The sequence below is a fragment of the Macaca thibetana genome, chromosome 12 (genome assembly GCF_024542745.1).
Source record: "Macaca thibetana thibetana isolate TM-01 chromosome 12, ASM2454274v1, whole genome shotgun sequence".
NCBI lineage: Eukaryota > Metazoa > Chordata > Mammalia > Primates > Cercopithecidae > Macaca > Macaca thibetana.
This window is the reverse complement of record NC_065589.1, coordinates 36,148,371-36,174,624: the sequence shown is the minus strand read 5'-3', so window position 1 is coordinate 36,174,624 and position 26,254 is coordinate 36,148,371. Positions and strand designations below refer to the sequence as shown.

The 26,254-nt window shown below is 42.4% G+C and overlaps 1 protein-coding gene across 3 annotated transcripts in view; it reads left to right on the top strand.

The window, feature by feature from the left end:
• The first annotated feature begins 915 nt into the window (after positions 1 to 915).
• The window catches only part of ADAM23 (ADAM metallopeptidase domain 23), a 172,160-nt gene continuing 146,821 nt past the window's right edge, over positions 916 to 26,254 (top strand). For all 3 annotated transcript variants that reach the window (XM_050752825.1, XM_050752826.1, XM_050752828.1), the window contains exons 1-2: positions 916 to 1,472; positions 2,696 to 2,913. In XM_050752825.1, the coding sequence (XP_050608782.1) occupies positions 1,259 to 1,472; positions 2,696 to 2,913 (432 nt within the window). In that variant the 5' untranslated portion in view covers positions 916 to 1,258. The remainder of the gene's footprint in view (positions 1,473 to 2,695; positions 2,914 to 26,254) is intronic.

Below are 26,254 nucleotides of genomic sequence, written 5' to 3'. Positions count from 1 at the left end.
GTTTTTACAGTAACGACAGAAAATGTCCCCTTTCCTCTGCAGCAGTCAGGACTGGATCTCAACAGAAATGTGTCCTACTAAATGCGTGCCCACCCCCTTGGTTGACAAACAACGGATTTCCCAAGATAGCTGCCCCACACTCTTTCTAATCTCTGTATTGCTTCCCAGCCAGAATGTCTAAGTCCTTCCCGAATATGCCCAGTCATACTTTCTGAACTTTTGAGCAAACACCGTCAGGCTTCTTGCGCTTTCCTCAAAGACACCAGGCATGGGCAGGGAGGGCACAGGCCTGGGCGGAGCGCCCCTGCGCGGGGGATTCCTGCCACTCCGCGCCAGCCTACGGTGCAAACGCGCTTCTCAGCCGCAGTCCCACTCGCTGCTGGCAATCTGAATGAGGAGCCGCGCTATTTTTACCTCCCCGGCTTCAATCCTTTATATTTACATGCAGGAAGCAAATAAATAAGGGATTGAGAAGGGAATGCATGGCCTTAGTTTATCCAGATCAGGAAGGGGTTGGAATAGGAGGGAGTATGTGAAGTCTGGGGTGGTGGAAAAGGCATGTGGACTTCGGCTGGTTGTTTTCTCCCGATCATCCCTGTCTCTGGCCTGGAAGCCCCCGCACTCTCTTTCTGCCCCTCTGGCTTATCCGTGACTGCCAGCTCCCCCTCCACCGCCCCCATCTTTTGAGGTACCACCCGTCACCTCTGATGTTGCTTGGGCTGCTGCATCACTCTGCTGCTTTCCCCCCTTCCCCGCCCCCCAACAAAGCATGCGCAGTGCGTTCCGGGCCAGGCAACAGCAGCAGCACAGCATCCAGCAGCAGCATCAGCACCCGAAGCCCCGCTCGGGCGCGCTCTCGGGGGGCGGGGCGCACGCCCGCTCCGCGCGTCCCCGCGCCGCTCGCTCCCGCGCGCCGCCTCAGCATCCTCAGGCCCGGCGGCAGCCCCCGCAGTCGCTGAAGCGGCCGCGCCCGCCGGGGGAGGGAGTAGCCGCTGGGGAGGCTCCAAGTTGGCGGAGCGGCGAGGACCCCTGGACTCCTCTGCGTCCCGCCCCGGGAGTGGCTGCGAGGCTAGGCGAGCCGGGAAAGGGGGCGCCGCCCAGCCCCGAGCCCCGAGCCCCGAGCCCCGAGCCCCCTGCCCCCTGCCCGCCGCGGCACCATGCGCGCCGAGCCGGCGTGACCGGCTCCGCCCGCAGCCGCCCCGCAGCTAGCCCGGCGCTCTCGCTGGCCACACGGAGCGGCGCCCGGGAGCTATGAGCCATGAAGCCGCCCGGCAGCAGCTCCCGGCGGCCGCCCCTGGCGGGCTGCAGCCTTGCCGGCGCTTCCTGCGGCCCCAAACGCGGCCCCGCCGGCTTGGTGCCTGCCTGCGCTCCGGCCCGCACGCCGCCCTGCCGCCTGCTCCTCGTCCTTCTCCTGCTGCCTCCGCTCGCCGCCTCGTACCGGCCCCGCGCCTGGGGGGCTGCTGCGCCCAGCGGTGGGTATGGCCCCGTGCCCTTTGCGTTGGCTTTCCCGCGGGGCCCTGCAGAGGAAAACGAAGGGCGCGCGGGTCCGTGCGCTCCAGTCTTGTTCCCGGCTCGGCCTTTCCTTCCCTCCCTGCGTGTCTTTCCACCCTTCTCGTTCCCAAACCCCCATTCATCCCAGTTCACTTTTGGAAGTCCATTTCTGTTGCATTCGCTAAAAACCCATTCCAATTTTTGTTGGTTCCACTGGGAGGTGTTTAGTGGATCCTGGGTCCCTCAGCGATCTCTGTGCAACTTGCGGAGGGGAAACCAGTGGATGGGAAATACAGCGAGGGAGCAAGTTGATACTTGCGTGGTGGAGCCTTAATGTGAATGCGGGGAGGATGTAGTGATAATAGTGGCTATGGGCTGTTTCCTCAAATTTCCTACCCGGCATATTCAGTGCGGTTGGAATTAAGGTGGGGGAGGCACACTTCAGGGACCAAAGAATTAAGGTGCTGAAGACATACTTCGTGCACGACCTTTGGTTCTGATTTCTCAAAGTGCTTGTCATTATAAGGAACAATTAATATAATACCATGTTCAATACATTGATGATTGGAAATCACTGAAAGCAGAAAGCTGGCTTTGGCAGGAAAATAAAAAGAAATTGGAAAGCTGCCAGCATCTGTATCCCTACATGGCAAAGTATGTTTGCTCATCTCAAAGTTAAAAGAGAAGGGAATTGCCCATTTTGTTAAAAGAGTCAATTAACATTCGGTATCCATGAATTCAGTACTCAAGTTATCTTAGGAGCGTTCTTAGCTCTCGGATGGGATGCCACTAGGCAGAGTAGAGTTGTGCTTCTGTGCACTCAGAGAAGGGGTGGAGATCGGGGGCAGGACCCCTGAACATGTTCATTTAATGACTCTTCTTCCCTCAAGTTCATTCTACCCCCTCCCCCCCAACACTTAGAAGTGTGGATCTGAGTCTGACTGGAAATGTATATATAAGACATAAAACAAATAGTGCACAGTTGTATAAACTTTATTGGCTATTTATTAACCTCTCCAGGCCATTTTATTGTTGAAATAACTTGCTTTACTGTAGCTCTACTTCTTAACTGCTTATAAATGAAAACTTTGTGTTTGCAGTTAAAGGAAAAATGCATTTTAGTGCTTATGTATTTATGGGGTAAATATATGTGTGTTTGTGTATGTTTGTGTTTCCTGCTCCCCCAACCCGCTACCTCCACCAGCTCCGCGTTGGAATGAAACTGCAGAAAAAAATTTGGGAGTCCTGGCAGAGGAAGACAATACATTGCAACAGAATAGCAGCAGTAATATCAGTTACAGTAATGCAATGCAGAAAGAAATCACACTGCCTTCAAGACTCATATATTACATCAACCAAGACTCGGAAAGCCCTTACCACGTTCTTGACACAAAGGCAAGACACCAGCAAAAACATAATAAGGTAGGCAGGAGGCTGGCTATGCGAAAGTAGCTATCATGAAGAGTTTTCCTTTGATTTGATTTTCTGCCAGAATCTGATTTCACAAATTTTACTGCAGCATTTTATTAAGAAAGCAATTAATATTATGATAGGGGAGAAACTGGAAGGAATTAACTTGGGATCTACTGGGATAGGACTGTTGTTTCTCTTCTCTGACTAAATTGGAACTAGGATTTTCTGATACCTGAAATGATATCCATGTATCTTTCAGGTACATTGGGCACTGAACAGTGGTTAAGTGAATGTGTTTATGATTCTGACTTGTTTCTGTGAGGCTTTATGTAAGGGTGCAGTATTCTGCCTTGATATGAAACTGCCTCCCATGATATAAAAACTGCTTTCAATCTGCACATATAAGATTGCTTCAAGAAGCTATTTGGCTGCACTGTCTCCATCAGTTTTTCCACTTAGAAACTCAATGTTTAAACAGTCTGTTTCTTTAATCAGTAGGAGGAAAAAAATTTTTTTCTGTTGTATTTTCAATAGGTAAACAATTTGACATTTAAAAAGATTACGGTGACTAGACACAAATATTTGCATAATATGAAGAACAATTTTGGTTGGCATAGTTCTTCAGTACCTAATTTGTATTGATTATGAGCGGTTGCTTTACTTTCAGGTTAGTTCAGAAAGTGGGACTCATATTTACAAAGGTGTCAGTAGAAGACAAGTATGTTTAATATCCAAAGAGTTTAAGGGATCTTTTTCCCTGGTTACTATTCTTTACTTGAATTAATATTATTTTGAACCCCGAGCTGATTTACACAATGGATTATCAGTGCCTCTGTCGTTTATCTGGAGCAGAAAATAGAGTCTGTATGTTAAATGTTTCCTTTTGACCTGTACTTGTTCAGGTGAGAACAACAGTTAACAGTTAACTGTCTAAACATCTAGAATTTAAGAAAGTATCTGCAGTTTACATCATTGTTTTTATTAGTTTTCTAAAATATAGGTGAGTGGTAACAGTATTTATTCCCATTTTACAAATGGGGAGCTAGAAATGTAAGGCTTTTGGGTGATTTTCCTATGTTATAAAGCAGCTAATATAAAATTCAGGTGACCTGAATGTTTAATGTTTACTATTTTTTACAAGTTAGGTCTTTAAGAAAGTGCTTCCTTCACCTTGAGTATTACTGGAGAGGTGAACTTTCTTTCACATTCTTTTGAAGTGGCTGCTACCCACCATGAGATAAATGTGTCTCTGATCTCAGCCAGCCGTTTTCTCCATAAGCTCCTATATAACTTAATGGGCTGACTAATAGGTCATGTCTAACTCATTTGCAATTAAAGGAAAAATGCATTTTAGAGCATATGTTTTTATGGGGTAAATACATTTTATTGATAGGAGAAATACATTATGGGGTAAATACATTTATTGATGGGAGAAATGGGTGTTGTCTTTAAAGAAGAGAAATCCAGGGCCCTTTTGATAAAATGCATTGAGGCTTTTATAGCTTTCCTTATAAATGGGGCCTTTTAGAGTTGAATGGTTAGTTCTCAAACTCCAGCACCTTTGCTTAGGGTGCTGGCGAAAGGAAAAACAGCTGCCTCGAGGCCTGTTTCAAAGAATGCTCAAGCCCTCCTCAGCGGAGACTTGAAATTTCAATGGAACTTTTTAATAATTCAGATGTTTGAGGCTATGACTAATGCTTGCCTTATAGTTTAACCTTATGTGGCTGCTTTCTTTGGTGGGACGTGATTTGACTGTAATATACCTGACTTCCCATGATAATAAGGTTTGTTAAACCTGTACCCACCACTTGCCTAGAGGAATAGACTTCTCACTGTGGATCACCTGCTTGACCTTGGAATGATTCTATGTCTCATCCTCCCCCCTACCCTCAATTGTAGTTGGGTTTCTTTTATACTGTACTTTGAAAAGAATGTTTCTACAGAAATCATATTTGAAAGCATTTTTCTTATTAGTTTAACTCTATAAACATTTGTTGCACCTTTGTCATGTGCAAAACGGTATGCTAAGTATTCAAAGATAAGAGATAAAGGTTAAAAGGATGAAAAGACATGATCTATCCTCCAGGAGACAGGAAAATGAGATAAGCAAGATTCTAAAAGTGCTCCTGTACAGGTATAGACAGTTTTGTTTGGTGGGTGCCCTGAAATTACCCTTTGTGTTCTGTGCTCTCCCTTTTACTTCTGTTAAGCATCTCTTGAAGTAGTTGATAAAAAGTGTTCCATCTGCTTTCTGCTGTATCTTGGGTTGACTTGCTTAATAACAGTGATGAGAGACACTTGCCAGTTCTGCTGCTTTAGAAATGTTTCAGTAAGAAAGTATAGAATTTCATTTCTGCTTTCATGTAAAGAAGTTTTTATTTTAATATCTGTGTTATGTACCTTTTTTTCCCTCCCCTGATTTCATTGCACTGAAGCACATTTTAATGAAAGCCTTAGAAATGCTGAATCACTGTGCCTTTCTCATGGATCCCTAGACTGGGGGTAGAGGTGGAAATGGAAATTCCCAAATATGGGTTGCAAGGCCAAGCTCCACATTTATGTCTGAAGAAATTTCATAAATGTTCAGCGTTGATCAATCTTTATTACTTTATAGCTGTGAAAGTTAACATGTTTATTAACTCTTCCAGAATTGGTGAGTGTAAAAGCAGATTGTGCAAACCACCTCTTTGCATGCTAATGTTTCTGAATGCCTTAATGTTTCTTTGTCAAAGAATGTTGAAAAATCTTTTTTTATCTCCATAGAGTGATGTATAGCCAGTTGTCCAAACTGTGCCATTTTTTAAAGTAGAAGTGGACGCTGCTAATAATTATGCCAGGATAGTAGGCATAAACCAAGGTAGTCCAGAGCAGGTAGGGAGTTTTGACACCTTGGATCTAAATGCTATATTCCTTGATTTTTGGTGCTTACCCCAATTCAAGATTCTTTAAAGACAGTTTTATTTGCTGATGATTTATTATAAATTCTTTCTTACTAGCTAGGAAGTCAGATTCCTGCCATGTAGCAGTATTAGGGTCTGAAATGGAAAAATTTAATTTTGCTTTATGTGATACTGTGACATGTATTTGGTAAATATCCTGTTTCCTGGTACACAGCTTCGAAGACCCTTGGAATCTCCAGAGTGATGAGTGTCTTTCATATGCCAATGAGATGATGGGTGGCTGGGTGTCTCTAGATAGCTTCAGGATGGGAGCTGGTCACCAGAAAGACCAGCACATTATTAGAGGTTTAGGATTTGCGCCCCACAACCCCAAAGAGAGAGGTGGAAGGTTGAGTTGATCACCAGTAGCCAGTGATTTAATCAGTCATACCTACGTAAGGAAGCATCCATAAACATGCAAAAGACTGGGTTCCGGAAACTTTCGGATAGCTGAACATGTGAAACTTCCTGGAGGGTGGAGTTCCTGGGGACGGCATTGAAGATCCTTGCCCTATGTGTCTCTTCCATCTGGCTGTTCATCTGTATTCTTTGTAATATCTGTTATGTAAATGGTAAGTGTAAGTAAAGTATTTCCTGAGTTCTGTGAACTGCTCTAGCAAATTAATTTAAAGGGATTCTGACTACCCCAATTTATAGCTGATCTTTCAGGAGCACAGGCCTCCATATGGGGCTTGAGATTGGCATCTGAAGTGGGCATCTGTAGGCTTGTGGGACTAGGCCTTCAACCAGTGGATCTGACGCTATCTCCAGGCTAAGTGTCAGAATTGAATTGGAGGACACCGAGGTGGTATGTGATGGAGAATCTGCAGAATTACTTGGTGTGTGGGGAAAACCCTCCCATACATCAGACGTCAGAAGTGTTGGGTTGAGTGTTGTGTGAGACTAGAGAAGGAAAAAACATTGCTTTTTCTTATATCTCTTATTTTGTTATCAGGATCGATCTTTTTCACTTGTAGAGACTTTTATGGGCATAAATGGAATTGTATGATTACTAAATGTAAGCATTTTATTAACCATTAATGTAACATATTAATAAAATGGACTATACATTTTAAAAGCGGGAGGAACACTTTGGATTCATTCATTCATTCTGAGATAATCATATGTGGTCTGTTCCTAGGAAAGTTAAGGAACCTTTTCCTGAAACTTTAGTCGAAAACTACTCGTCCTGCTGGGCGTGGTGGCTTGCGCCTGTAATCCCGGCACTCTGGGAGGCCAAGACAGATGGATCACCTGAGGTCAGGAGTTTGAGACCAGCCTGATCAATATGGTGAAACCCCATCTCTACTAAAAATACAAAAATTAGCTGGGCGCAGTGGTGCACACCTGTAATCCCAGCTACTTGGGAGGCTGAGGCACGAGAATCTCTTAATACTGGAGACGGAGGTTGTGGTGAGTGCCACTGCACTCCACCCTGGGTGACAGAATGAGACTCTGTCTCAAAAAACAAACAAACAAACCACCCCCCTACCAAAAAACAAAAACAAAACAAGAAAAACAACAAAAAAAAAACCCTACTTGTCCTGTATCATGTTCCCTTAGGATTCTCTTCTCTTCTGGTTGGGAAGGGATTGTGGAGATGCACGATGCATAGCACTGGGCCTTGGGGAAAGCTGACTTTAGTTGACATGTGTGTGGCTCAGTCTTTTGTTGCTTTCTCTATTACCTACCACCCCAGGTTGAAGAGAGAATAGAGAGAAGTTTAAATGAATTTAGATCTCGGTGATCATTTTTATTTCCTTCTCTTAGAACAGGACTGGTTCCACATTTCTTGACTTTCCAGAAACCAGTCGTCCCATTGTTGTTGGTATGGGACAACAGAAAGAGAAACATGGGATGAAGAGTCCCACCTGTCTCTGCCATGAGATGTTGGCACACTTTTTTACAAATCTGGAACCTATATTTTTATGACCTTTATTATAAGGAATTAATTTAAAAAATCAATAGAAAGTTTTATACTGTGGAGCATGGGGAAAAGATTTCCCTTCTGGAAGTTTCTTTAGCAAGTCCAGACTTTATCTAAAGAGCTGCCTTTAAACAGCCTTCTCAAGTTTTCCAGGTCTTCCTAAGCAGTCGTTAAAAATTGTAATATATAGAATTCAGGCTTGTAATGATTTTACTTGTAATGCTTGGCATGTAGTAGGCCTTCTGTTGAATTAATTGATGATTGAACACTCATATGTTAGAGTATAGTGGTTCCCATGGAATTCATGTTATAATCAAACTGAAATTCAAAAGGACCCTCAAAATACTCTTCAGTATTTTTGGCACTGTGCCAGATCAGTAGGAGAGAGAATTTTGGTCTTGAGTTTTTAGCACTGCATAAGTCACACTAACTATATGCTTACACTACCTAAAGTAGCAAAAAATACCTATATCAACAATTCTTAAATAATGTCTCTCACTGCTCCTCATCATCAATGTGATAATCAAGAGCTGACTATCTGGTAGTTATTGTTATGGTAGAGCAAGATGTATCTTTCTACTCAAATAGTTTCCAATAAATCAGATTTACACATGGTAGGTGTTCAGTTTTGTTTGATTCAGCAAACATTTATTGAGTACTTCTTTTGAATCAGGTGCTGTGCTAGACTCTGGGGAAAATGAAGAAGACTAACACTTTGTCCCTATCTTTGCTCACTGGTAGAGTGTCAGAATCGAGGTGGCCGCTGACGTGTGGTTTATGTTAGTGCAGTTACTAGTGGAAGGAACAGAAGGCTGTAGGCATCCAAAGGAGAGAATAACCTTTGCCTAGGGAAGTCAAAGAAAACCTCGTAGGGGAGGAAACAATTGAGCTGGCCCTAAAGAGCAATTAGGAGTTAAGTGAAGAGGGTGGAGAAAGGTGGAGAAAGGAAGAGCCACAGAATCGGCAGAGGAGAGGCTCCAGGTGCAAAGGCCTGACTTGCTTGGGTAGTAGCAGGTTATTTGGGTGGTGAGTGCAAGAAGGGGAAACTCAAGTATAGGAAACTTCAAAGACAGGGTCTCGCTCTGTCACCCAGGCTGTAGTGCAATGGCACGACCTTGGCTCACTGCAATCTCTGCCTCTCAGGTTCAAGCAATTCTCCCACTTCAGCCTCCCTGACTAATTTTTGTGTTTCAAGTAGAGATGGGGTTTCACCATGTTGGCCAGGTTGGTCTTGAACTCCTGACCTCAAGTGATCTGCCCACTTTGGCCTCCCAAAGTTCTGGGATTACAGGCGTAAGCCACTGTGCCTGGGCTAGTGTAACATTTGTAATCAATTTTTAAATATCCTACTTAGTTCCTCTAGGAACCCAGTGACATAGGCATTTATAGATGTAGCAGTTGAGATTTATAGTTAGTATCTTCAGTAAGGACAAATAGCTAGTAAGTGGCAGAGAGAGTCAGGATTTGAACCCAGGTCTTCCCTTTGTAGAGCTCATGCTGGAGAAAGGTAGGGTGTTTTGGGAGTGGCAGAAAGTGAAGGTGGAAGATTGTGAAGACTGTAAAGATATGAGGGCTCTGGATTTATTCCATACCAAATTGTAAGTCCTGGGAAGTCAAGAGGTGAGCGCATATTGATTGAGCATAGATGAGTGCCCGTTACGTGACTCCCCAGTGAGCTTTACTTCTAGTAGGAAGAGACAGACCATAAACATGCCCAGAGCAGCAATGACAACCACACGAAGATTTTAGGTATTGACAAGTGCTTGCAGAAGATAAAAAGGCATGATATGATAGAGAGTGATGGGTGTGATGGTTTCTCTTGAAGAATCAGAAGGTTGGGCTTATGGCCCTGGGTGGGAGTAATTCACCTAGGGAGTAACCCACCTACAGGTAAGACGTGGCTCCTCTTCAGATAGAATGACGCATGCTATTTACTGCAGTGCCCTCATTCTTTGTTGCTAACACTAACCTTCTGCATTTCTGGCCCCTGTGGGCATTTGAGTTTGGGCCCTTGTCTTTGATTCTTCTCTTCCATAAAGTCTAGACCGTTTTTGGACATTTCATTCTGGTTTGGTCTAACTGCGACTGTGCTTTCCAGCAGCCTACAGCTGAGCTGTGCTGTTGAAAGTCTTGCTTTAGTGTGTGTCCCTAAATAATGCTTTCTGCTCACGGGTTGACTCATTCCTGCTAACTATGTAACTACTAGTGTCATTCTGTCTTCACTTATTCTCAGGCTTTGTTAACAGGGTGGATCACTGTCCTTCTCTTTACAGTTGGTCAAAAAATAACCCAGGAGGCCAGGTGCAGTGGCTCACACCTGTCATCCAAGCATTTTGGGAGGCTGAGGTGGGAGGGTCACTTCAGGCTAGGAGTTTGAGAGCAACTCAGGCAACATAGCCAGACCCCGTGTCTACAGTAAGTAGTGGTGATCTCCAGGGTTGGTGGCATCACCCAGTGTGAAGGTAAATCATGCAGGAAGAGAGCTCTCCTTCTGCCTTCCTCATCTTTCTCAGCCATACCCCTCTGTTTTCCCAGCCATCTAAGAGTGAACCTTGGGAGTCATCTTTGACTCCTCTCTCTCCTGCCTATAAATAGTCGCCGATTAAGTCTTGACGTGTCTCCCATGACTCCATCCCTCCCCCCTTCTCTGCATTGTGTTCTTGTCATCGCCTCTGGTCTCTCTCTGTCAATCCATCAGCCCCACTGCTGACAGATTCATCTTCATGGAACACTTACTTCATCATGTGACTCCCTTTATCCACATTCAACAAGCATAATTTCAGCTACATGAATTTTCCTTGTGGAGCAAGGGAGAGGATGTAAAATTCTCTTGAGAAGAACTGCTGCTTTCCTTCTTACACTACACATTTGCTGTTGCCTTCTCCTTTCAGCATTTTTCCAGGCCTGTTTACCCAAAGGTCAGTCCTTAGCAGGAGATAATTTTGGATGATTCTATTCATTTTTGTCCAAACCCTGGGGCTAGTTATAAAAAACCCCTGTGACCAGTGGCAAGAACCGAATCTATCAGGAATGTATTCTTAGGCTTTCAAGTCCAAATTCTATTAAATTCCTGCTTCAGAACATCATGTCATCTCCATTTCTAAGATCTGAGTAATTAATTGCTTCTACAGTATGAGTTTTCTAAATGAAAATATTTTATTCCCATCAAGAATGTATACAATTATAAGGCTTTATTCATACCAAGTATTCAGTTCACAGTTGATATGGCGCCCTTTAACCTTATGAAAGACTCTTTCATTCATATAATTCATTCATTCAGAATCTACTGAGTGAATTTTCAGTTTTACAAGGGAGTCTTTGTATTTAGAATTTGTATAAATTCAGTATGATTTTAATTAAATTTAATGGTAGAAATGCTATTATAAAAAGGCTAGATCCAGTATGTTTTACTCAGAATAATGAGAAATTAAAAACAATCATGTTAATTCATGGCCAATTTGAATAAAACTTTTGCTTTCTATAAAGTGATATGAGAGGTTCATTCTCCATCACAGGGCACCCCAGCCTGGGACAGATGTGAACCTGTGAATTAGCACAATGTTTCAAATAAAGTTTTGTTATATGGGCGTCCTCTCTGGCTAAAGAATAGAGAGAGGCTAATTTCCTCATCTGGAACATTACACATTGATAAATTCAAGCCCTGTGTATTGTGAAAGATGTTTGTTACCAAGTTTCTACCTTAAGATCTAAGTGTTCTGTAAGCCTTTTATTTAGAAATGTAAAGGATGGAAATTCAAACAAGTCTCCTCTGCTGATAGACACTAATTACAGAGTAGTTAAGTTTAAACAGACCAACGAACTGAAGTGTAAATAGAACTTTTGTATGAGTCCGTTCTCACACTGCTCTAAAGAACTACCTGAGACTGGGCAATTTATGAGGAAAAGAGATTTAATGAACACATAGTTCTACAGGTCATACTGGAAACATGGCTAGGAGGCCTCAGGAAACTTACAGTTCTGGTGGAAGGGGAAGAGGGAGCAAGCAAGTCTTACCATGGCATAGCAGGGGAGAGAGAGAGAAAGAGAGATTAAGAGAGAGAGAGAGAGGAGTGCCATCAGCCCTCGTGAGAACTCACTCACTATAATGAGAACAGCATGGGGGAAATCCGTCCCCAAGATCCAGTCATCTCCCACCTGGTCCCTCCCCCAACACTAAGGATTACAATTCAACATGAGATTTGGGTGGGGACACAGAACCAAACCATAACATTCCACCCCAGCCCCTCCCAAATCTCATGTTCTCACATTTCAAAACCAATCATACCTTCCAACAGTTCCCCTGAAGTCTTAACTCATTCCAGTGTTAAAAGTTCAAGTCGCGAGTCTCATCTGAGACAAGGCAAGTCCCTTCTACGTATGAGTCCGTAAAATAAAAAACAAGTTAGTTACTTCCAAGATACAGTGGGGGTACAGGCAGTGGGTAAATCCTCCCATTCCAAAAGGGATACATTGGCCAAAATAAAGGGGCCACAGGCTCCATGCAAGTTTGAAACCTAGCAGGACAGTCACTAAATCTTAAAGCTCTGAAATAATTGCCTTTCTCACATCACGTAAATGTCTCACATCCAGGGCACACTGATGCAGGGGGTGGGCTCCCATACCCTTGGGCACCTCTGCCTTTATAGCTCTGCAAGGTACAGCCTCTGTGGCTGCTTTCATGGGCTGGCATTGAGTGCCTGTGGCTTTTCTGGGTGCACGGTGCAAGCTGTCAATGGATCTACCATTCCGAGGTCTAGAGGACGGTGACCCTCTTCTCACGGCTCCAGTAGGCAGTGCCCCAGTGGGGACTATGTATGGAAGCTCCAATCCAAAATTTCCCCTCTGCACTGCCCTCATCGAGGTTCTCCATGAGTGCTCTGCCCTTGCAGCAGATTTCTGCCTGGATATCCAGGTGTTTCGTACATCCTCTGAAATCTAGGCAGATGTTCCCAAGCCTCTACTTTTACCTTCTGCATACATGTGGGCCCAATACCACATGGAAGCCACCAAGGGTTGGAGCTTGGACCCTCTGAAACAAGAGCTTGAGCTGTATCTTGGCTCTTTTTAGCCATGGCTGGAGCTGGAGTAGATGGGACAGAGAGCACCATGTCCTGAGGCTGCACAGAGCAGTGGGGCCCAGGCCTGGCCCAATAAACCATTTTTCCCTTCTAGGCCTCTAGATCTATGATGGAGGGGCTGCCATGAAGTTCTCTGAAATGCCTTGGGGGCATTTCCATTCACCTCCTCTTAGGCAAGCTTCTGCAGCAGGCTTGAATTTCTCCCCAGAAAATGGGTTTTTGTTTTCCACCACAGGGTCAGGCTGCAAATTTTCCAAACGTGTACACTCTGCTTCTCTTTTAAATATAAGTTCCAGTTTCAGACCATCTCTTCATTCACGCACATGAGCACATACTTTTAGAAGCAGCCAGGCCACATCTTGAATGCTTTGCTGCTTTGAAATTTCTTCCACTGGATACCCTAAATCATCTCTCAAGTTCTGTGTTCCACAGATCTCCGGAGCAGGGCACTACGCCTCCAGACCCTTTGCTAAAGCATAGCAAGAGTTATCTTTACTCCAGTTCCCAGTAAGTTCCTCATTTCCATTTCAGATCACCTCGGCCTGGACTTCACTGTCCATATCACTATCAGCATTTTGGTTAAAATCATTCAACAGGTCTGTATGAAGTTCCAGACTTTCCCACATTTTCCTGTCTCCTTCTGAGCCCTCCAAACTGTTCCAACTTCTGCTTGTTACCCAGTTCCAAAGGTGCTTCCACATTTTCAGATATCTTTATAACAGTGCTCCACTCCTGGTACCAATTTTCTGTATTAGTTTGTTCTCACACTGCTATAAAGAACTACCTGAGACTAGGTAATTTATGAAGAAAAGAGGTTTAATTGACTCACAGTTCCATAGGCTATACAGGAAGTATGACTGGGAGGTCTTAGGAAACTTATCATGGCAGAAGGCAAAGGGGAAGCACGCACTCCTTACCATGGTGGAGCAAGAGAGAGAGAGCAAGCAAGGAGGGAAATGCCATATACTTAAACCATCGGCTCTCATGAGAACTCACTCACTATCATGAGAACAGCATGGGGGAAATCCGCCCCCATGATCCAGTCACCTCCCACCAGGACCCTCCTCTAAAACTGGGGATTACAATTCTACATGAGATTTGCATAGGGACACAGAGCCAAATCATATCAACCCTCGACTGGTGACTATGAGAGCAGCCTGGGGGAAAACCACCCCCAAGATCCAGTTACTTCCCACCAGGACCCTCCCTCAACACTGGAGATTACAATTCAATGTGATATTTGCATGCAGGCACAGAGCCAACCATGTAAACCTTGGACCAGTGATTATGTTGTTCTTGAGCTTCGATCTGTAATTATATAGCTGGGCACACTCACTTTTGCTTATCTGCATGGCAGTGATAATCCTGCCACATTAAAAAAAAAATCTTAGATGGTAGTGAGAACAAGGTAGTCACATACTCCTGGACCACCTCTTTGTGCCCTCAGTGGGGCTGAAGATTAAATTTAGATGCAGTCAAATCCAGTCACAGCTAGAGACATCATAAAGAACATTCCAGAGCCATGGAGATAGAGGTTTTTGAGTATCTGTTTAATTCTAGTGCCTATTTTAGAACCTGCTTTCCCTTAGTGTGGTTATTTAAGAATTTACTGCATCAAGTTGTAGTCTGGATTGCTTTATCGGGTGCTTTGTGCTGTCTTTTAATTGTAAGCAGGCCTGCTAATACCATATACTATAATAGCTGTATTGCAGATGGGCTCCATTAACGATGTGAATCAATCAGTGCTTAGGAGAGTCCTCTCTCCCCATGGTTATCCTCGCTTTTTATGTTTTCAGATGAGTAGAATGCATGAAATCAGCTTCAGCTCAACTCTCCAATGCATTGGTAATCAATATAATACATAACCTTCCTATGGAACCTTATTGAGGCACTTTCATATCTATAATCTCACATGGTCCTCGCAGCGTAACTGCCAAGATGGTTATTATTTCTGTGTTCTGAATGAGGAAATGCAACCAGAGAGTGAGTCAAAAGCTCAAACAAGTCAGGTCAGTTTGCTGTAGGTCTTAAGAATTATTAGCGTGACCAAAATGACCAGGACTGCGGTTTATAGACTTCCGATCTCCGGTTCTTTTTTCACATGTCTGTGGGTTGAATGGGGAAGTTTCTGTCCTTTGTAGGCACCTTTCTTCTTGATGATAAAGACCTGTGAACTAACTGCAGCTGGACTATATGCATGTGCACACACCTCCCTTGGCCTTCCTCTGTGACCAGCTGGTTTTCTCATCTTTTTTTCTTCCCTAAATGAGTAATCCAGATAAATAACCTTGTTGAAACTACTAGCATTTGTAGAATATTTTGCTTATCTGCTTACCTTTCCTTCTTTAATTTTCATTTTCTACTAGCGGTTTTTCCTTCTTTCTTGTATCCTGAACAAAGTGGTCATGTTTGGTGTTTCCAAATAATATGTCAGACATTTGAACCATTCTAGAAGTAGATTTTCTTTTTTTTTTTTTTGAAAAATATTCTAATGTAGAAGTATGCTGCTTGAAGAAGTAGGTCTTCAAAATAAACTGAATTTAATTAGAACTGGTTAATATAGCCTTTATTTTTTACTAATTAAAGAAATGATATACACCCAATTTAAACTTTTTGTCAGCATGTGAAATGCCGTATAGCCAGTGTTTCTACATTGACATCATATTTTGGTGCAAAGCAAGGAAACTGGCATTTTAATGATCCAGTGTAGCCATTTATTTGTGGGATAAATATGATTGTGCTGCTAGGCTCTATAGAATGTCGGAAATCCCTTTGACTTCTCTCTTCTGGAGGAAGAATGGTTGGAGGTCAAGTTTCTGGAGGTCTGACAGATCGGCTGTTGCCAACTATCTGGAACTGGACAAGTTACTTTGCCCCTCTAAACCCCAGCTTCCTTATCAATCACATGGACATAATAATAGTGCCCATCCTAGAGACTGTGGCTGGCCTACATTGCATCCCCCATGTAAAGTGGTTTGCACAGTGCCTGGCATACAGGAGGTACACAGGAAATGTTACCGATGAATGAATGACCAGAGGCTTAGGGAATCCAAGTTGTGAACTGCTCTTTCGTGAATAAAGTATTTCTTTTATTAAAAAAGAAAGGAGATTTAAGGGTAATTGTGAGATAGTCGTGGAGAGGGGTGATTTTCAGGGTCTTCCTGGTTGTATGGCTGCAGATGAGCTTGATTGGTCTACCTCAGACAGAAGTGAACACCTAAGTAGGAGAGACTACATTAGGATGCACGTGATGTCTCAGAGACTGCAAGCCCTGGACCACATTGAGGCAGTTGTACCGTAGGAGTGTAAAGAAGTTTTCTGTAAACCTTTGCCTATAATCAGGGCACTCTAGGTCAGGCTTGGGTATTAGGCGTTTTAGTGGATTGTCAAGGTGAACCGTTTGCTTTTTGGAGCTAATTGCCAAGATGGGTATGGTATGGCCCCAAATACTTATACTATAAATAGCACATGTTCAGATGATAATTTCCCCAAGAAATATTCCAATTAGATATCCACCCACCTCTCCTCCCTTCCCCCCAACTCCCCAGACGAAACCAAACGTAAGAAATACTTTCATCTGCCTTTGGTAGTTTTCTGGCTTTGGAATGAAATGGAACAATCATAAAACCATGACAAATAGTATAGGACATAGACCTCCCAACCCAGAAGAAATTTAACAGCGTAGAAATATCAGACATAAATTCTGTTTTTATTTGGACACTAGGATAATTGAATATGTTATGACAAGGAGATAAGATTTTGGTCTTCGCATCTTATCAGTCTTAACCAAGAAGAGTTAGTACACTGATTCCCCTCTTCTTATAAATTACGGCTAAAATTATGAGAGTTAGTAAATTTGGTAATTACTGTAGATAGCCTTGTGTAATGTAATGGACTTTCATCTCTGCAGAACGTTTAGACTGTAGTTAGAAGCATTTATCACTGTTGGGCTGCATAAGTACTGTCACTTGTTCCCTTCAGAACCAGTGTGATACTGAGATGATGCCGTCTTATTATTTTTGGCTTTGCAGTGGTTTGTTAAACAGTTTTTGGAAATGGTTAATTATTATTCTTTACCCTTCTAATTAACTATAACTATATCCTTATTTATTCTTTTACTTGGGACATTAATACTTTTAAGACCTACTAATGCATTTTAGGATTATTACCCAAATAGAATATTTATGAATTATCTTGTCTGCCATCAGATCTTAAATTTGTTTTTCCATATAGTTTTTCAGAGTTCTTGGACTTCTATATTTTCACACCATAATGTGTTAAACATGTATTAACTTATTTGTATGAAGCACTTGTTTGTGATGTAATCATTTGAGACTCTCTATTCTTTCACAGGAAGCATAATCTCTTCCTTGATACACAGACCTACATATCCAACTATTTAACTTATATCTCCACTTGGATGTCTTATAGGCAACTCAAACTCAACATACCCAAAATGGAACTCTTGATTGTGCTGTCTGCTACCCTAGCCCGTCCCTCCCAGATCCTTCCCATCTGGTTAAATGGAACATCACCTTCCAGTTGCTTAGACCAAAAACCTTTTCCCTTCTCTTCCTTGCAAGCATCATGCCAAGCCATCAAGTCTTGTGTTCCCTTAAAAAACTATCCGGAGATCCAACCACTTCTTCTTTGCTGCCAACCTGTTCTAACCCACTATCTCTCACATGCACCATTAGAGTGTCTTCTTCTCTTCTCCCTGATTTTGTTCCTCTCCTATCACTTTGGTTCTCCTCTGTTTCACATATATCAGGCAGAGTGATCCTTTTAAATTCTGATTGGATCATTTCACTCTTGGCTCAACCTCCAGGGATTTCCCATTAACTCAGAATGACTTTTTTTTTCCCACCTCCAATCATAATATGGTCACTGAAGAAAATTAGGCTACTGTTAGTTGTTATAGTTGGTTGACAGGAAGTGCTCTTTATGTTTGTGTATTTAAACACATGCCCTAGAAAGACTAATGAGATATAAAAAGCTAGGCACTTGTAATTCTATTTTTAGTTTTTGGAGGAACCTCTGTAGCATTTTCCATGGTGGTTGCACCGTTTTATAATCTCCCCGATGGTGCACAAGGGTTCCAATTCTCCACATCCTTACCAGCACTGGTTATTTTCTGTTACTTATTTTTTAAAAAATATTAGCCACTCTAAGGAGTATGGAGTGGTATCTTTGTGGTTTGGTTTGCGTTTCCCTAATGATTAGTGATGTTGAACATCTTTTCATGTGTTTATTGGCCATTTTTACATTTTATTTGGAGAAGCGTCTATTTAATTATTTGCTCATTTTCTAATCCAGCTGTTTGGGTTTTTTTTTTTTTTTTTTTTTTTTTTGGTTGTTGCTGTTGAGTTCTAGGAGTTCTTTATATACTCTGGATGTCAATCCCTTACCAGAGATATGATTTACAAATATTTTCTCCCATTCTGTGGGTTGGCTTTTCATTCTGTGGATAGTGTCCTTTCACCATGTTGGTCAGGCTGGTCTTGAACTCCTGACCTCAAGTGATACACCCGCCTTGGCCTCCAAAAGTGCATGATTACAGGCATGAGCCACCGCATCTGGCCTGAGGTAGTTTCCTTCTATCTGCTTTTGCTATTTTATCTCATAACTTTCTTTAAAGGGGAGACCAGACTATGAGTAGAATAATTGACTGGCTGTGCATTAGAAAGCCAATTTTGGGTGAGACACTTATATCTGTAGATTTAAATTTCCTAATTTTAAAAATAAGGAGGTTGAATTAGATTTGGGAATCTCAAACTTTAGTGTGAGTTGGAACCACTTGAGGAAGTTGTTGAAAAGATTTTGAGTTTGTAGGTCTGTACGGGGTCTAGTGGTTTGCATTTTTATAAGTCTCAGGTGATTTTGATATGGATGTATTTGTTCTCTAGAACCCCGTATGGCTCTAAAATTCTGTGAAATATCCTCCAATAAAAGGCATTTGGGTATTTATTAGAGGACACGAAATGAGGGTATAGGCCATTGAATTAGGGATTGTTCGTTATTCCAAGCCATGGTTGCATTTGTGGACAAGCTGCCTCCTGAGATTTGGGCATGTTGGATGGAGAGTAGGAATTATGAAGTGAGGCATTTATTGTTTGAAAATGAAAAGAGTAGCTGGCTTCAGGAGTGACTGATGTGAGATGATTCAGGGACAAAAGAGCTTTTGCAAAATAGAAGCAGAGGAGAGGGGCTAAGGAACAGTGGTCAGCAGAGAGACTGCTGGGGGGATCACACTGCCTCCTTGATTTATCACTAGGAAGTCCATAGAGTCATGTTTTACCACCAGGAAGTCCAGAAACAAAGACAGTCTCTGGTCTGGGAATTCCAAACAGGAGTGCTGGTAGCCTAGAGCAAAGGAATGTTACTGGAGGTGAAAAACTGATGACCAATTTGCATACACATGCATACTTACACCTGTAAAATTAGTGTAAATATGTTGTATGAAATTAGTGGTTACTCTGATATATTTACTTACATGGTCTAAGAATTCAGAGTTCATAAAAATAAAATATGAAAAGTGAAAATTTCTCTTCCAGCACGCCCCAAAGGCTGTTACATTTCTGTTTTTAGTTCTCACAACGTTAAATAATTTATCTCCACCCTATTTTTAGATCCTTCAACCTAAGTACTATCTTTCGTCTGCCTGCTTTGAAAGGCAAAGCCTGTATCACACTGTGGTGTTCTTCCCCTTTGCGCCCTACCACTTTGATTTTTATTCTTTACTTATTTTGAATTTGCTGTGGTTTTAGCAGTCATTTTACATTTGAAAAGGACTTGGAACAGCGGGACTTAGGGTTAGAATTCTGTGTTCAGTTGTTGTCTTCGGCCTCTGGGGAGAAAAGTAAACTTGGAGACTCAGCAAGAACAGTTGGAACCCAAGTACCCCCATTTGAGGATTTGCCGGGAGCTCCTGCTTGGCATACAAAGCCTCAGAAAGTTGATGGTGAGGGATGAAGAGACATTTTGTGGAGGAAAAATTGCGTATTTCCTGCTCTGTTATTTTTTTTTTAAAGTTAAGAAGGGGCCAGAGGGTGAAGAGTCTATACAGATTTTGTTGTGGTTTGATCAGGAAGCCACTGATGGGTTTTAAACAAGGAAATAGCATTACCTGATTTATATTTTACTAAGATCATTATGGCAGCTCTCTGGAAGATGAACAGAACTGGGCAAGAGTGGCCCAGGGAGACCAGTTGGGAGGGGCTTGCATTTGTCCAGGTAGTGATGGTGTGGACTGCACTGGGTGATAAGCAGAGGAATTGCAGGGATGCAAGTAGATTTGGGATATATTTTGGATTATTGTAGGCTAGAAAAGGAGAGGAATTATAGTAGATTCCCCTAAAGATGTCCACATCCTGATCTCCAACACCTATGAATATGTTCTCTTACATGGCAGAAGACACTTTGTAGATATGACTAAATTGAGGCTGTTGAGATGGGAGCATATCCTGGATTATTTGTGTGGGCCCAGTGTAATCACAAAGGCCCTGATACACTCAGAGAGAAGGAGATATAATGTTGGAAACAGAGGTTTGAGTGATGTGAGGAGGAGCCCACAAGCCAAGGGATACAGACAGCCTTTAGAAGGTGGAAAAGATTAGGAAACAGGCTCTTCCCTAGAACCTCCAGATGGAGCCAGCCCTGCCAACACCTTAACTTTAAACTCTAGACTTTGATTTTGGGCTTTTGTCCTCCAGAAGTGTAAGATAATAATTTGTGTTGTTGTAAGCCCTGACATCCAGGGAAATTTGTTAGGATAGCAGCAGGAAATAATGCAGAAGTCAAAAATGACTACTGTGCTTTATCCTGGGGAATAGTGCTACTGTGTCCCAATGTGGGGCCGAAAAGGAAGATTTAGGAGGCTGACAGGAAACTGAGCCTGTTCAGCTCAGGAGGACTGTTGGTCATCTCTGTGCATGTGTTAATAACCTCGTTGTCCCAGGGCTCAGGGATAAGTCAGGATGAGATGGAAATGTGGGAGCCTTCACCAGGCAAATGGTATGTAGAGACCCGGGGGTTTCACCCACGGAGAGATTGTATTACGTGAATTGTGGAAAAACAGCTTAGTAATTTCCGTCAGAGGCCACATAGAGACCTGTTCCCTCTCCTTGCTTGCTGTCTAAATTATAGTTGTTTTCTTTTGAGTCATCAAATGACATTTCAAAAGATAATATGAAGCTGCCACTTTGGGAGAAAGAAAGCAATATTAAGCAGCTTTTTCAAAGATCAAATTTTTGGACTCTGTAGATAGTTGCAGTATTTCTTCCGTTATTATTTTTTGAAGGATACATATGAGCTCATTTGACAGATTTAAACCTGTAGTTTAATTTGGAGGGAAGGCTTCTATGGCTATATGTTTTTAAAAATCTAGTTCTTTTCAGTTGGAGTATATTTAACTGTTGAAAGAATGAAACTTCCCATTTTTGTTTGCATCAGTTACTTCTTACTGTTTTGTTTCAAGGGCCTTGGTGACAGCTGAAAATAAGCTTTGAAAATAAAGTTGAATTTTGACCGGGCACGTTAGCTCACGCCTGTAATCCCAGCACTTTGGGAAGGCAAGGCGGGTGGATCACCTGAGGTCAGGAGTTTGAGACCAGCCTGGCCAACATGGCAAAACCCCATCTCTACTAAAAATACAAAAGTTAGCTGGGCATGCCTATAGTCCCAGCTACTCGGGAGGCTGAGACAGGATAATCTTTTGAACCCAGGAGGCAGACATTGCAGTGAGCCAAGATCGCACAACTGCACTCCAGCCTGAGTGACAGAGCGAGACTGTCTCAAATAAATAAATAAATAAGAAAAGAAAGTTGGATTTTGTGTTGAGGCAACACATCTAGAGGAAGCTATACATACATCTTCTGTACATAGAGAGCAGTGGTTCTCAACCATTTTGCTCCCTGCTGCCAACGCTTCCCCATAGGACATTTGGCAGTGTCTGGAGATATTTTTGGTTGTCAGAACTGAGTGGGGGAGGCTACTGGAATCTAGTGGGTAGAGGCTAGTAATGCTGCCAAATGTACCACAGGGCACAGGGCAGTCCCCTAAAATCAAAGAAGTATTTAGCCTAACGTGTCAGTAGTGCTAAGGTAGAGAAACCCTGCAATAGAACTTATAAACTGATAAGTTTTGTTTCTTTCTGTTCTCTTTCTGTCACTCAGCATGGTTTCCTGCATTGCATCTAGTTGCTTGGTGAGCCAGCCAGGTTAGCTTTTTTCTGCCCTAAGTACTACAACATTTTCTTTCTTTGTTTTTCTTTGAGATGGGTTTTTGCTCTTTTACCCAGGCTGGAGTGCAGTGGTGTGATCATTGCTCGCTGTAGCCTTGAACTTGTGGGCTTAAGCAATCCTCACACCTCGGCCTCCTGTGTAGCTAGTACTATAGGCTCGCAGCACCATGCCTGGCTATTTTTTCTACTTTTTGTAGAGACACGGTCTTACGGTGTTGCCCAGGCTGGCCTCAAACTCCTTGCCTTAATTCATCCTCTGGCCTCAGAACCCAAAGTATTGAGATTACAGGTGTGAGCCACTTCTGGCCTACATTCTTGCAGATTCTATACTTTTTATTTTGTGGGAAATTGGCTAATTTAGTATTCACTGGAATAGGAAGCAGAAAGAAAAGAGTTTGCTTGAAGTCTTCATTTAAATGGATTTAAAAATTTTCTTTTTGCCAAGATAAAAGTGTTAAATTTATTATAGTCGTCTACTTTTGGAAAAAATTAATGTACTATAAGTAGCTTTTATTTTGAGCTCTTAATCAAGTATTAATAACATTATATTTTCTCTAATTGTGACTAACTGAATATTGCCGAGATATAGTTATTTGCTTATTTCAGGTAATTAAAAACATCATCTGAAATAACTGTAATTGAAAGAATATAAAATTGTAAAAATTGCTCTGTTTGTTTTTTATTCTTTGGCACTATTATAGTATTTTGAAGCATTGTGAATTTTTTAAAAATTCAAGAAAAGTCTCCTTGCTGTCATTTGATGACTTAAGTAGCAGCCCAGAGAACAGATGTAGGAATGAAGTGATTTATACAATGCTTCAGAATCTTTTTGTTCCTGAATTTCACAATATAAACTTCATGAAATTGGTAAGAGATTTTGAGAAACCCTACATTATTTAGTAGGATGTGGGATATACTTTTATTTCTGTGACTTAAAATGAGGCCTCTAAGATGGGAAATATAGTTAGTAAATAAAAATAATTAAGTTTATGCCTCTAAAAATTCCTAAAATGAGATACTGTATATGACAATGTATATGATGATGTATGCCTAAAAGTAGTGACATGTTTGAAATATTAGAAGCAGTAGAGATATTATGACTTCCAGAATATGGAAATGGACTTTTAGAAAATCAAAGATAAACATTATGTTGTTTCTTAGGAATGTTTAAGATATATACATTCATGCATGTGATCCATGTGGTTTGTTAGGGAGCTGCGTCTTCATTTGCTGATCATTCTTTTGAAATTTTAACATGTATATATAAGACATGAAAGTGACGCTCTTGGACTTGAATTCTTTTTGGGAAGCTTATAGTGCATAGTATCTCTTGGTTTTCAAAGTGACACTGTTCTAATTGAAAATGTTGATTTTAAAACCCAATGAGTATATTGCTTTACAATTGACTTCTGTAATTTTTTTTCTGTTATCTTAGGTTTCATATTTAAACTCTAGCTCTGTCAGATAGTAAGTTATCCATGGAATTATATACCCTCCTTTGTTCATTTACTAGAATTTTTTTGTCCCCAGTATGCCCTCATTTATTGACTCAATAATATGCCTACTCATTTACTCACTTGTCCATTACTTCGAAATTTAATCACTCAGTAAACATTAAAGGATATATCTTTAATTAGTGTATTAGTCTGTTCTCAAATTTCTATAAGGAAATACCTGAGACTGGGTAATGTGTAAAGAAAAGACGTTTAATTGGCTCATGGCTCTCCACACTTTTCAACAACTAAGTCTCATGACAACTCACTACTGCGATGACAGCTCCAAGGGGGGTGGCTCTGCAGGCTGTACAGAAGGCATGGCAGCATCTGCTTCTGGGGAGGCCTCAGGAAACATTTACTCATGGCGGAAGGCAAAGCGGAAGCAGGTGTCTTACATGGCAGGAGTAGGACCAAGAGAGGGGGGAAATGCGACACACTCTTAAACAGCCAGCTGTCATGAGAACTCGCTATTGTAACAACAACTCCAAGGGATTCGAGTGTTAAACCATGGGAAACAACTTACATGATCAAATCACCTCCCACCAGTCCCCACCTTCGACACTGGGGATTATAAATGAACATGAGATTTGGGTGGGGACACAGATCCAAATCATAAAATTCCACCCTGGCTCCTCCCAAATCTCATGTCCTTTTCACGTTGCAAAATCCAATCATGCCTTCTCAACAGTCCCCCAGAGTCTTAACTCATTCCAGCATTAACTCAAAAGTCCAAAGTCCAAAGTCTTTTCTGAGATAAGGCTAGTCCCTTCTGCCTATGCACCTATAAAATCAAAACCAAGTTAGTTACTCCCAAATTACAATAGAGATACAGGCATTTGGTAAATACTTCCATTCTAAAAGGGAGAAATCAACCCAAAGGAAAGGGCTTATAGGCCCCATGCAAGTCTGAAACGCACCTAAGCAGTCATTAAACCTTAAAGTTCTAAAATAATCTTTTTTGACTCCATGTCTCACATGCAGGGCACACTGTTGTGAGGTGTGGCTACCAAGGCCTTGGCAGCCCTGCCTCTGTGGCTTTGCAGGGTTCAGCCCCCAAGGCTGCTCTTAAGGGCTGGCACTGAGTGCCTGTGGCTTTGCAGGCACAGGGTGCGAGCTGCTGGTAGATGTACGATTTTGACGTCTTCAGGATGGTGAAGGTGTCCTGCTCACAGCTCAACTAGGCAGTACCCCAGTGGGGGCTCTGTGTGGGGGCTCCACCCCACATTTCCCCTCTGTGCTGCCCTATTAGAGGTTCTCCATGAGGGCTCCGCCCCTGAAGCAGGCTTCTGCCTGCACATCCAGGCTTTTCCATATATCCCCTTGAAATCTAGGCAGAGGTTCCCAAGCCTCAACTCTTGTACTCTGTGCACCTGCAGGCTTAATGCCACATGGAAACTGCCAAGGTTCATGGCTTGCACCCTCTGAAGCAGCGGCCTGAGCTGTACCTGGGCCTCTTTTAACCATGACTGGCCAGAGCTAGAGTGCCTGGGAAGCAGGGAGCAGTGTCCCGAGGCAGACAGCAGGGCCCTGGGCTTGGCCAATGAAACAATTCTTCCCTCCTAGGCCTCTGGGCCTGTGATGGGCTGCTGTGAGAATCTAAAATGCCTTGAAGGCTTTTTTTTCCCATTGTCTTGGCTATCAGCACTTGACTCCTTTTTACTTATGCAAATTTCTGCAGTCTGCTTGAATTCTTCTCCTGAAAATGGGCTTTTCTTTTTTCACCACATGGCCAGGCTGCAAATTTTCCTAACCTTTATGTTCTGCCTCTCTTTTAAACCTAAGTTTGAGTTTCAGTTCATTTCTTGACTTACGCATATGAGCATAGATTGTTTGAAGCAGCCACATCTTGAACACCGCTGCTTAAAAATTTCTTCTACTAGATATCCTAAATCATCTCTCTCAAGTTCAAAGTTCCATTTATCCCTGGGGCAGGGGCATAGTCCAGCCAAGCTCTTTGCCAAGGTGTAACAAAAGTGACCTTTTCTCTAGTTCCCAATAAGTTCCTCTTCTCCATCTGAGTCCTCATCAGCCTGGCCATCTCTGTTCGTGTCACTATGAGCAGTTTGGTCATAATCGTTCAGCTAGTCTCTAGGAAGTTCCAAATGTTCCTCCATCTTCCTGTCTTCTTCTGAGCCCTCCAAACTTTTCCAGCCTCTGCCTGTTACCCAGTTCCATGGCTGCTTCCACATTTTCAAATATCTTTATAGCAATACTTCACTCTTGGTACCAATTTTCTGTATTAGTCCATTCTCACATTGCAATAAAAAAAATACCTGAGACTAGTTGATTGATAAAGAAAAGAGGTTTAATTGCCTCATGGTTCTGTAGGCTGTACAGGAACCATGACAGCATCTGCTTCTGGAGAGGCCTCAGGGAGCTTTTACCCATGGTGGAAGGCAATGTGGGAGCAGGCATTCACATGGCCAGAACAGGAGAAAGAGAGAGGGGAGGAGGTGCTACACACTTTTAAACAACCAAATCTCATGACAGCTCACTACCATGATGACACCTCCAAGGGGTATAGTGTTAAACCACGAGAAACCGTCCTCCTGATCAAAATCCTCATGATCACCCCCTACTAGACCCCACCTCCAACACTGGGGATTACAACTGAACATGAGATTTGGGTGGGGACACAGGTCCAAACCATATCAATTAGCTTAAAGGAT